The sequence below is a fragment of the Hyalella azteca genome, unplaced genomic scaffold (genome assembly GCF_000764305.2).
Source record: "Hyalella azteca isolate HAZT.00-mixed unplaced genomic scaffold, Hazt_2.0.2 contig16855, whole genome shotgun sequence".
Taxonomy (NCBI): Eukaryota; Metazoa; Arthropoda; class Malacostraca; order Amphipoda; family Hyalellidae; genus Hyalella; species Hyalella azteca.
In genome coordinates, this window is record NW_025946662.1 from 12,824 (window position 1) to 24,093 (window position 11,270).

Genomic DNA, 11,270 nt, shown 5'->3' on the forward strand with positions numbered 1-11,270 from the left:
AAATTTTCTTTAAAAAAATATAAAAAACCTAAAAATTCACGGTTGGGAATCGAGTTTTTTGTCGAACATTCAGAGTTGCCAACCCTGGAAAATGATTTGATTTGCTAAAATTGCTAAACTAAAAAGTATAAAATAAAAATATTTAAAAGAACCATTTTTAAAAACCACGTTTTTCTGGTGGTTCCAAACCTAAAAACAATAAAATAAAACAAATAAAAAACTTTTAAAAAGCATGTTTTCTTAACGGACGAAAAAGAAAAACATTAACTCTTACATAACATTAAAGTTATGTAGAATGTTATGTAATGAAAGAGTTAATGTTTTTATTTTTTGTCCGTTAAGAAACGTGGTTTTTAAAAGTTTTTTTATTTGTTTTATTTTATTGTTTTTAGTTTTGTAACCACCAGAAAAACGTGGTTCCTAAAAATGTTTTTTTTTTATTTATATTAAACATAGCTCGACTCAGTTGTACCTGAATGAGTGCATGAATGTACCGACTTGAATGAGGTTCAATCCGGTTTGCGATATCAAATGCGTAAGATATCTTAACTGATTCAAAAGCTGCTTCAAAATTGCACATCAACAGAATTTTAGTGTTATCAATGGTAGTAGAATGCTCAACCACTAAAATACAGTGTAGCAGGAATTTAAAATGCATACGCTGAGACATCCTTTCAACAAGGTAATTAAGTAATTACACATAAATAAAACATCTTAATATCGATCTGCTATTGCGAGACTTGGGCTGATCGAGCAATCACAATTGCGGGCGACAGGTGTCAGAGCGCAACTACTTATTGTGACAGAAAATGAATTGTACTTGTACAACTATTAATTATCGTTCGTTTGAACTGCACAATGATATCCGGTTTTGCACTCTTTCTTTGCACTTCATCTAAGTATGGAAAATGATTGTCTCCATTCAATGGTCGATTATCAAAATGAAGTTACGGACACATAGAAATTATTAATCAGGTAGTTTTCCAACATTGAAGCTTCCTTCGCAACATTTCCTAAGCTTCCAACATGCGAAGCTTAGAGCCAAATAGTTAAATGGAATATTGACGCTTGCACTGTACACTTTAACGGAAAAAATCCACTCGCGCACGAATCGTTTCAGAAAATAATTAAAACTTATGCTTATGCTAAGTGAGAACACTTGAGGAACGAGAATCCTTTTCTTGTTCGATCATCCTACAATTGTAGCGTCAAATCTGAGTAAAAATTGAATACGGGCTCCCTTCATAGGACTGGTATTTTTGAAATCATTTGCCGAACTCGGCCTTCAGGGCGACAAATGCACCCTAGGTACCAAGGTCTTTGTCTCACTTACTCAACTTCTAATCAACAAGGCATAGACGAAAGAGCCATCAGCAAACATTGTAAATGATTCATCAAAGTTTTTGTCTGTGGCATGTGATGAATGAATGCAGCTTGTATACGAATGGCTAATGGTTGTGGAGCGAATACCTTTGTTCGGTAAACGTTGCGAAAGAGGATGAAACACGAATTAAAATAAGCTCTCCATACATGACGAATCGTCTGTATGAAGCATGCATTCCAAATTCATCGACTGATTTCATTCATGACTTGAGCTGCAAATAACTAATAAACATGCCTTTTCGTATTGCTAGTGACGCTTCAAATAGATGTGACAATATACAATTGACCAGCATGCACTTTGCCAACAGTTATTTGTAAATGAATGAAAAAATATGAGCATGAAGTCTGTGAATGTGGGAGTGCATTTTTTCTGAAATCAGCAAAAATTTACAACTTAATCCATTACGAAACATTGGTGTTCATAATGATTGAAAAGAAATCTTTTACTACGTCACATTTATTTTTTACAATCTTATTAACAATATTTCACAGCAGCAATTTGAATAAGTTAATAGTAGAACCATAATATCATAACGACAAACAAATCTGAATCTATTAGGCACAGACAATACAGTTGTAGAATGATACATTCAACAGCATGGCAGTTTAAACTTATAATGCCCTCGTAAAGTTGACTTACTCTAGCTCTTCGCCACAAACGTCTTCTAAAAATAAAATAGTATCATGAATGTAGATTCTAAATTAGTTGCAGCAAGTAAACGTTGCATTGATCACAGACGTAAATTGATCGTTGACTCTACTTTTCCCGTTGTTATTCCACTAGCTTTTGAGTCTCACACCCAACCGTCGAACGCATGAGCTGTCACGCCGTGTACCTAATATTTGACAGCTGAGCGAAGGGAAGGTATGTGCAAACCCTAGCCGGCGTTGAGCATCAACGGAGCAAGAATGTCTGGTTTGCAGACGAGTCTAAAGTTGCAGCCCCTGCCTTGTTCAGGCTCTGACCGGCTGATTGAGTCGAGCTCTGCGACTGCACTGAAGTATTAAGCTTCATAGGCTTGCTGATTACTTTCTCTTGGCGATTCTGACGGATTTGACCTGACTTTTGTCACCAACCTGTTCTAAATTTTAGCTAGAGAATTAATTAAATATTCTTAGAATTACAGATAACATTTTGAATATGCCTTTTCTCAGAATTATAGTTTTAGAATAGGATTAATTGCAATTGCTTTTTTTTTTCTCTTCGTGAATCAGATTTAGAAATTTTTATAGGATAGGAATATTGACTTGCAACCATTCATGTTGTGCTCTTCGACATCAGTTTTTGCATTTTCTAGGCAGAAATCTGTCGCTCTCCACCATATTGCACACTAGAAGTCGCCGGCAGCTCCTGTCGCAATCGTCCTTCAGAACGTCGCTCATCTTCACAGCATATCTGATTTAAAATAAATGCTTAAGATTTACTATAAAATGACAAAAAATACAATTCGAGCTTTCAAAAACAATACTAATTTGAAGTTAATGTCGAGGCTCGAGAAAATAAGAGTTTTACAAGTGTTTGACTTTTGCATCAAACTTGTATAATCCGTTGCTTATTGGGAACGCTTCAATTTGTAACGTCCGAAACCTTCCGACTTCTATCTATTATTGGGGTACTTTTACATATATACTTAACAGGTTATTTGCAAAGTTTTATTGTATTCAAGTAATCTTTTAAGTTACTCACGCATGGAATTTCCGTGTAAGTTCAGGATCTTTGTCCATCCTGCGGACGAGGTCGTGCCAGTCCGGCGCCTCGAGCGTCCGCAGGCTGAGGTCCCTGCGGGCGCTGTACAGCAGATGCCACGTCACGTCGTCGTGGGCGTTCGCCGCCGTCAGGTTCAGGAAGTAAGTGTTCGAGTCAAGCACCGCCTGAGTATCATGGGTATTAAGTATCAGACTTATGCACCTGAATGCATTTAATCGCACAGTTTTGAGGTTTGAATTAATCTTTACAATCAACAATACCGCGATTCGACTTGGAGCATCGGATACGTAACAAGAACAAATTACCACCAACACGCGATTAATTAGTAAAACCCATGATTAAAAGCATGGAAAATGCATTTTCCGCGCAAATTGGTAACATTTAATCCATTTCAAATGGGACAAACACTATGACAAATGATAAGCCGAAATGACGTTCACTCACTCGTGTCGAGTCAGCATGGTTGCCATCGACATAGAAGAGAGTGTATGAAGGGTTGAGGCGGCGATAGGGCGTGTTGCTGGGGGTGAGGTATTGGACTCCTACGGGACGCTTGGGGTCATTAACGTCATAGTTGAGCAGCACCTCAGTCATGTGACTGTGGCCGTAGAACTGGCCTCTGATTGTCCTGGAGTACCTGGGGCATAAAGTTATATTCTCTGATTGACATACATTGGAGTCGGCGGTAGAAGTGTTACGAAATGAATTTAATATGATCAATCAATCGCACTTTTCCAGTTCGTGTGTTTCAAAACTTTTCTAAATAACTGATGTATGTATGCTCAACAATATAATGTGCATTGTACAATCTTAGCATATAGACCCATCATGCCGTCTGAATCGTAACTATCACTAATCTCGCTTAATCTAGTCTCAGGGTTGGATGACAAAATAGTTACTGAAACCCAGGAGAAATCCAGATGAAAGTTTCAAGATGAGAAAGTGACTGAGGCCCATTTATTTTCCAAGTTTAGCCTTAATCATAAAGTCTTAATCATAAATTTTTTACCTTGATACGATCCTAGAGAACTGATGCCCCCACTGCTCGTAGCAGTCGGCGTAGAGCGGGGCGATGTGTGCGATGATGTGAACATACTCCCCCTTGTCCTCCGCCTTCTGCAGTTCACGTACCAGCCAGCGGAGCACGTTGCCGGGATCGTTGCTTTTGTATAAAACCCACCTGATGGGGAATTTGAATACTTCAAAATATTTTAAGCACTGAACAAATCAACGAGATTGAAAGCTTGTTCTAGTCCTTAGCCCAGTAAACGTTGGACTACAATCAAAACTAAATGAAAATTCGCAACTCGTTTGTTGAAACTACCGATCATACGCAAATATTTTTTCAACAAATACAAGCAATTTACCAGTTGAATTTAAAACAGAAATTTGTGTTGAGAGAGATGATCCTGAATCCCGGCTGGATTAGGACAGAATACGATCCTGATATCCTGGCTTCTGTGGAGATGTTAACGTTGGGCAGGAAGCTCTGCCACTGGTCGGCCATCAAGTTGTACAGCCACAAGTTGCTGAATTTCCGGTTGACTGTGGCGTCCTCGGGTGGAGGAAAACTGTGGAAATGTCGTTGTAAGGTTTTGGCTAATTTGATTAGATCATCCCTGTGCGGAAAAAAATCCTAAAAGAAACGCATTCATGAATTGTCAATTGACTGGGCAGCAAGAACCATTCTAAACTTTTTTAAACGGCGCTTCTTCAACCTCCACACTTCATTGTGTATTGAATAGTAAAACAGATTAAATTTTTGCTACAACAAATTAAGTGGATACGAAATCGTTTTTCTATCCGTACGTTGTTTCAAATTATCTAAAAGCGTGTTATTAATACATATTCCATGCATTCTGTACTAAATACTGAGATAATTATATGAATACATGAACAAAGATTTAAACCTTGAAAAACCAAATTTGAGGATATAAATTATCGCGTACCTGTCTCGCGGAAAAGACTCGTGATTGCCCAGCGCCCCGACGATGGGGGTGTACGGGAAATATTCTTTAAGAAGCTCTCCTACTTTGTTGATCACTTTAGTGTTCTTCTCACGACTCAGTTTCCAGAGGTCGTGCGCCACGCTGTCTCCGGTGTAGATGATGTAGTCGATGTCCTGGCGAGGGGAGACTGCATCAGAACATTTTTGTTTCTTTTGTACATCGTCTATGGCAAGGATGTTTTTGCTGGTAAGGTGGAGAAAGGTGCATTAAATTTTTTCACAGTATGGCTGCCTTTTCACACTAAGGCTGTGTTTAATTTTTTCACACTTGAGAGTCGCACGAATGCGTAGTTGGTGTCCCGGAAGATAAATTCGATATTAGCACTTTTTCAAGTTTCTCTATGATCGAAATGTCAGTGAATTACTTTATTTTTTAAACTTTACCCCTTTTTGTAATTCATTAGAGCGAAGCGGTCAAATTAATTAAAATAAACAATATAATCAATGATGAGATGGCCAAAAGTTTTGGTCCAATATATATTTTCGGCAGTGTACGGCTCTGAAGAGTTCATCTTTGCGCCATTTTGAGGGCAGTCAATGTTTAATATGCGTGACTTGAACAATAAGCCCAATTATATAATGCTTAACTAAACAACGTTTAAAATTTGTAATTTATGCTCAGCAAGTGCGTGTGATAGGTTCAAACTAGCTATACAGACTTGAATAGGACTCACGTTGTGTCATGGGTATAAAGCAGGACTCACGCTGTGTCGGCGACGGATGTCCTCCAGCATGTTGCGCACCAGAATCTCGGGGGAATCGCATGGTCCATAGTCACCCCATCTGCCCGCTCCAGCCTCCCCTTCCCTTGGGGCTCCTATTTGAAACCGGTTTACTATACTGCATGCAATTATCAATTCAAAACGATAAAAAATGACGGTAAATATTAAACTGCAAGATATGTGGGAAATCTTCATTTGTAAAAAATGGTGCCATTCTGATTGTTATTTGATTCACACACGTTGAAGCTGATGCTGCAAACGGAAGACGTGTGTGTTCATCACAAACAAAAAGTTTCATTAAAGAGTATTCAAACAGTTTTACGTATACTATAATACAGTGTATTAATTATAGGGCACTCCTTCCATGATCCAGACTGACCGCTTCCAGCCTGGCAACATATTATCGCGCCGCACTTCGTGCTGGATCCTTCCTTGTACTCGGGGTCGTAGTGCAGGTCTGCGAGGTGCAAAAATTTCAGGTATGGTCGTCCTCCATTGATGAAGTCTGCGGATTTTCCCCTCCACTGCTCTAACGCTGAAGAATCTTCTATCGTATTATGGATCTGAACAACAGAAAGAAACGATGTGCTTGATATAAATTTCGAAATAAATATTTGCCATGTCGTATTTTAACAAACACAAGTCGAGATTTGTGCCACGAGGAATTAAACATGCGCGGATTCTGAAGCGAATATTTGGTGTATGGTGTAAATAACGGTGATAAGTGGTTGATTAATCAATGATGAAAGCATATTGCATGCCACGTTGAATTTTTTGAAAGACTGTTCTGAGTCTAGGTTACCTGCCACTCTAGATTCCATAGAATATTATCTTTAAAAGAACAAGCGAACTAGGAATTTACCTCATTTTCTAGCCATTTTTCACGGCTGCTCAGAAAAGGGACTGGAATATCGACGCTCCATTCTTCGTCATGGAATTGCAGGCCGCATGACAGACTGGGTGCTGCGCTGGAGCTGAAGATCAGTCCACACAACTGTACGTGACTGGCGCGACCCCGACGTATTACATACTCCATCACGTCCTGGGGTTAAAAACAATCGTTGCAATCGTGAAAGTTTGTTGCTATATTGCGGAAGGAACCTATGACGCAACATGTTTCTATATCGTTTTCTTTTTGTACTGAAACGCCAAGGACGCAAAAACCGTTTACGTGTCTTGAGGGTGACCGCATTCATTTCTTCACGTTCTCGTAATGGAAAAGAAAGACATTCACTTAATCACTGTTCTGTGTTTATGAACCGTCAAAAGTTTGAGTTTCCTTCCATACGATTCATGATTTTGATTATGCATTCACACGTCTTTATTCATGCGACATGTTTTTATGACTGAATTTTGCGATTGTGGAAAACGGCAAAAAAGGCCCAAATTGGCCAGGAAGGAAAAGGGGGTATGAAATTACGTATTGTTGATGGTAAAAGCTGTATGTGCAACTGAGTAACGTGCGTAACGTGACTTTATAACGATTGCAGTAGATCTGAAAAGTATTGCTTTGAAGTGCTATGAGACAATGGTTGAAGACTTAATGTTGCGTGCAGAAAATACAATTGAACGCAGTATTTAATAATTTAACTCAATACGTCATTGATTTTTAATTTTCCTTGCAATTTTTTACTCACTTCCATCCATTTTTCTTCAGTTACTTTTTATTTATTTATTCCCAGTGTCTTAATTTATTAATACACAATCAAACGTTCGACGTCATTATTATCACTCACTTTTTCACTGTTTATGAGCCCTGAACAGACGCCAGGCTGTCTGAAGAGCAGCTTCTGGCAGATCGCAATGAGGCTCTTGTAGAAGAGTGCGGTGTCTGTGGTGCTGCGCAGGAACTGGAACAGCGCCTTGGCCAGCACCTGGCAAGACAGGCACGCAGGCGTCGCGCCTGGGAACAGCAGATTTGTTGCGCCTGGCACCCAAGGCGCTCTCATTGTGTCCTTCATTAGACCCATGGCCTAGGGGCAGCAAACAGCTTTTTGAACAACGATGGTGACAGGAAATTTTGCAATGTGGATGGTATTAGAAAGTCAAAAGGGTTTATTATCTTTATGTTGCAGTTATTTTGGTAGTTTCATTAATAATGCACGAATATCAAATATGTTTCAAATATTTAGCGCTGTTTTACTCAATCTATGGTAGCTACTTTCCTTATAATAAATGAATCAACTGTTTTATAATTTTTTTTACTACGGATCATTTGCGAACTACGTCAAATGCAAATTGGTTCAATAATCCAGAAAAGAGAACCAAGTGAACTGGCGAAATAAGGTCAATTATGTGGTAAAGATAGCCATGAAGGACATTTCTTACGCAATTGAAGTCACGGAGAGTAATGTATGAATAACTTTTAATAGCTTCTTTGAATAATCTCTCATCACGTATGTAATCAGGTGCACAATTTATCTCACGTTTTGGATGTGGTACGCTAGACTGGACCGCGTCTCGTTGGTGTGTAGTTGCATTGTTGACATGAACACATCTTCCCTCGCCGGCCCACTCGCCCTCTCTGTATGCCTAAGTGTCACTGGAATAGCAGACAAAATTATTTATTTCAGTTTTTTCATACCGAACGAAATATTTTAATTTATTGTGTTTTCGAGCATTCTAATGATGTATAAGATCTACTTGTTTTAGAAGGTTTAGCACGAGCGATTTTTTCTGAGCGTGAATTTAAGATGCATCATTTTTCTTGCACTTGAATTTATTGGAAATGAAAATTAACACGTTGAGGCATGTTGCTGACATTTTCAGTGCTATATTGTTAATTGATTAGTTTGATGTAACATAGATTGCATGTTGCAAGGATTTGATCAGATTAAATTCCAAGTTTATTTTGTTGGGTAATTCTTCTCGAATATTAAATTATGATTAACCAATAATGATGAGAATTGCAATCTTAAAAAAATTCTATTTATGTATGAATGTCGATATTCCCTTGTTCTTTAGCCTATTCCACTATCGGATGGGGGAGTACACTATTGAATGGACCTGCACCCCTTCCATATTCATGCTCCGCTCGAAATATAAACAAAAATGCACTTGTAGAATTTCTAATGAATATTTAACTTTAATCCTTCCTCCACATATAAATGAAATGTAGCATAGAATGCATAACATCGCATACCTAAATGAATGATTACAGCATCCATTAAATCCATTCACCAGTTTTTTTTAGTTTCTCACGTTCTCATCATAATTTGTTGGCAACCACGACAGCCACACAAAGCGCCAGACGTTGATTGAAGAAGCAAAGGTCGACGAGTCAACGACCAGCCAGTGACAGACTATCGGAGCTACATTAGACGAAGGTCGGCAGGCCGGCACTGTGTAATTGCCTACCGTGAAATGCTGTAAATTCTTCATATAAGGAGAGTGGTGCGCAGCTGACGCAATTCGGTCCACCAAGGTTCATGAGGTCGTGCTATCAAAACTCCCTCAAGTACGCGTAGCAATCTAAGTACACGTAGCGACCAAAGTACATGTAGCGACCTATAGGTGCAAGTAGCGGCCCAGGTATACATAGAGGTCTGAGTACACGTAGCGGCCTAAGTACATGTAGCGGCCGAAGTACACGCAGCGGCCTAGATACTCGTAGTGGCCGAAGTACACGTAGCAGCCTAGATACACGTAGTGACCTAAGTACACGTAGCGGCCTAAGTACGCGTAGCGGCCTAAGTACACATTGCGGCTATTCTCATCTGTGATTAGTGTGGTTGTGATCTCTGTGATTTCAAATGTTTAACTTGAAAAGCCGTCAGTGATTGACTGACGAAGTTATGAACTGGGAGCTATTTTTACAACACTTCTCCTTAACTTCACTTCTTGTTTGTCTGCTTGTTTGTCTGTCTGCTACAAATCTTATATTCGATATTTAACACACATCTACTTATCCTATCGAGCTGAAATTTTGCACACTTGCGTAAAGTTGGACACAATGCATGAATCAATTGACGAAATAAATTATTTAAAAAATAAATAAATAATTTTTTTTTTTCAATATTAAAAAAAATTGAAAAAATAGCATTGTCAGCTACAAATCTTATAACTGATATTTGGCATACTTTTACCTGTCCAATTGAGCTGAAATTTTGCACACTTGTGTGAAGTCGGAGGCAATGCTTGAATCAATTGACAGAATAATTAATTTTGAGAAAAAAATGTGTATATATAAAAAATTGAAAAATTAATTTTTTAATATTCGAAAATAAAATGAGAAATTCATTGTATATCTTTAACATTGGAGACACTGGATTCTTTAGAAGTGTTGTCATTAAAAAGTAATTTTTCAGCGTATATTATTGATAGTTTAGCCTGTGAACTACTCAGGTGGTTACAAGCTAATGTGTAGGTGCACAAATCTATACAACTTGTGATGTATAAATTCTGACTTTTGTTAATCCACTCGATAACAAAACGATATGTGCTGTATTAAATGCTATCTGCAACATAATAAATTGAGAGTTCAACTATCGGCTTTCAAATCCAACATCATGAGCATCGCTAATGATATGGCGAGCGTCGAATCGTAATTTAAGGTTTGCAGCGAAAACCTGTTTCGGCAAGATAATCAAGGCAATATAATGCCGCAACAAATTTCAAAATCACGAACACACATACGCAAGAAGGAACTCGAAAGGAGGAAAACTTTGAACGCAGTGAAGGTATCAAATACCCGATCAAGCTGCCAAAATACTTTATCAATATTCTTTTTGTCTAGAATTTAACAGAAAACTTACCAGCTGAAGATGGCGTTATGAAGAGGATCATGACAACTGTGAATGTGCTGCTCATGCAGCCGAGAAGGCGATTCATTGCATTCATTTCAGTTGGCATGCAATTTTGCTGGGGCTAGTTCCTATATGAATTTTCTCTCGTTTTACTATACCTCTGGAAATATTCATCTATTTATATAAATGATTGCGGGATAACGAACTCTAAACATGCAGAGTGGCTCTGAAGAGATTCAACAATTTAGAATTTTATATTACATATCTACATTACACAAAGATTTATTTCCACAATTTTTCACTGTTCACTCTTCAGGAAGGCAAATATTTTTCAAAATCACAGAATGAGGGCACTTATATACTTGCACTGTGTAATTTTTGTGAATTGTGACTTTGATAGACAAATTAACTAAAAATATAAAAATAGAGTTAATTAGTCGAATATTTAATTAATATATAAAATTATTTAATTTACTATTGGGAACCCCGTACTTTTCATCGTTTATAAAACGTTTGAAGAAGCACTGAGGCTGGCCATTGCAATTTAGACGATTCGATCATCTTTTTTGCCGCATGCACTAGATTGTCATTTTCTAAGTTCAACACTTAGACAGACTCCTTGACACAATTTACTGTTTATGAGTAGTTATCGTAGTAAAATTTTTGTTTCTTAGGCATGTGATTTACGACGGTTTGAATCATCA

General features: G+C 38.0%; 1 protein-coding gene across 1 annotated transcript; it reads right to left on the reverse strand.

The window, feature by feature from the left end:
- Positions 1-1,837: 1,837 nt before the first annotated feature.
- LOC108674437 (sphingomyelin phosphodiesterase) lies at positions 1,838-10,757 on the reverse strand. The gene is made up of 12 exons (XM_018162386.2): positions 10,576-10,757; positions 8,248-8,363; positions 7,558-7,794; positions 6,684-6,863; positions 6,201-6,384; positions 5,804-5,916; positions 5,041-5,213; positions 4,459-4,662; positions 4,101-4,271; positions 3,536-3,728; positions 3,071-3,255; positions 1,838-2,779 (listed from the first exon to the last, which is right to left on the reverse strand). The coding sequence occupies exons 1-12, from the start codon at positions 10,670-10,672 to the stop codon at positions 2,662-2,664; spliced, it is 1,971 nt and encodes a 656-aa protein (XP_018017875.1). The 5' UTR covers positions 10,673-10,757; the 3' UTR covers positions 1,838-2,661.
- Positions 10,758-11,270: the final 513 nt, after the last annotated feature.

Excerpts from the sequence above, each read along its gene's own strand:
- LOC108674437 (XM_018162386.2), bottom strand. The coding sequence starts at position 10,672 with ATGCCAACTGAAATGAATGCAATGAATCGCCTTCTCGGCTGCATGAGC. Across the intron at positions 5,917-6,200 it reads ATGTTGCCAGGCTGGAAGCG|GAGCCCCAAGGGAAGGGGAG; the intron begins GTCAGTCTGGAT and ends GGTTTCAAATAG. Across the intron at positions 5,214-5,803 it reads ACATCCGTCGCCGACACAGC|GACATCGACTACATCATCTA; the intron begins GTGAGTCCTGCT and ends TCCCCTCGCCAG.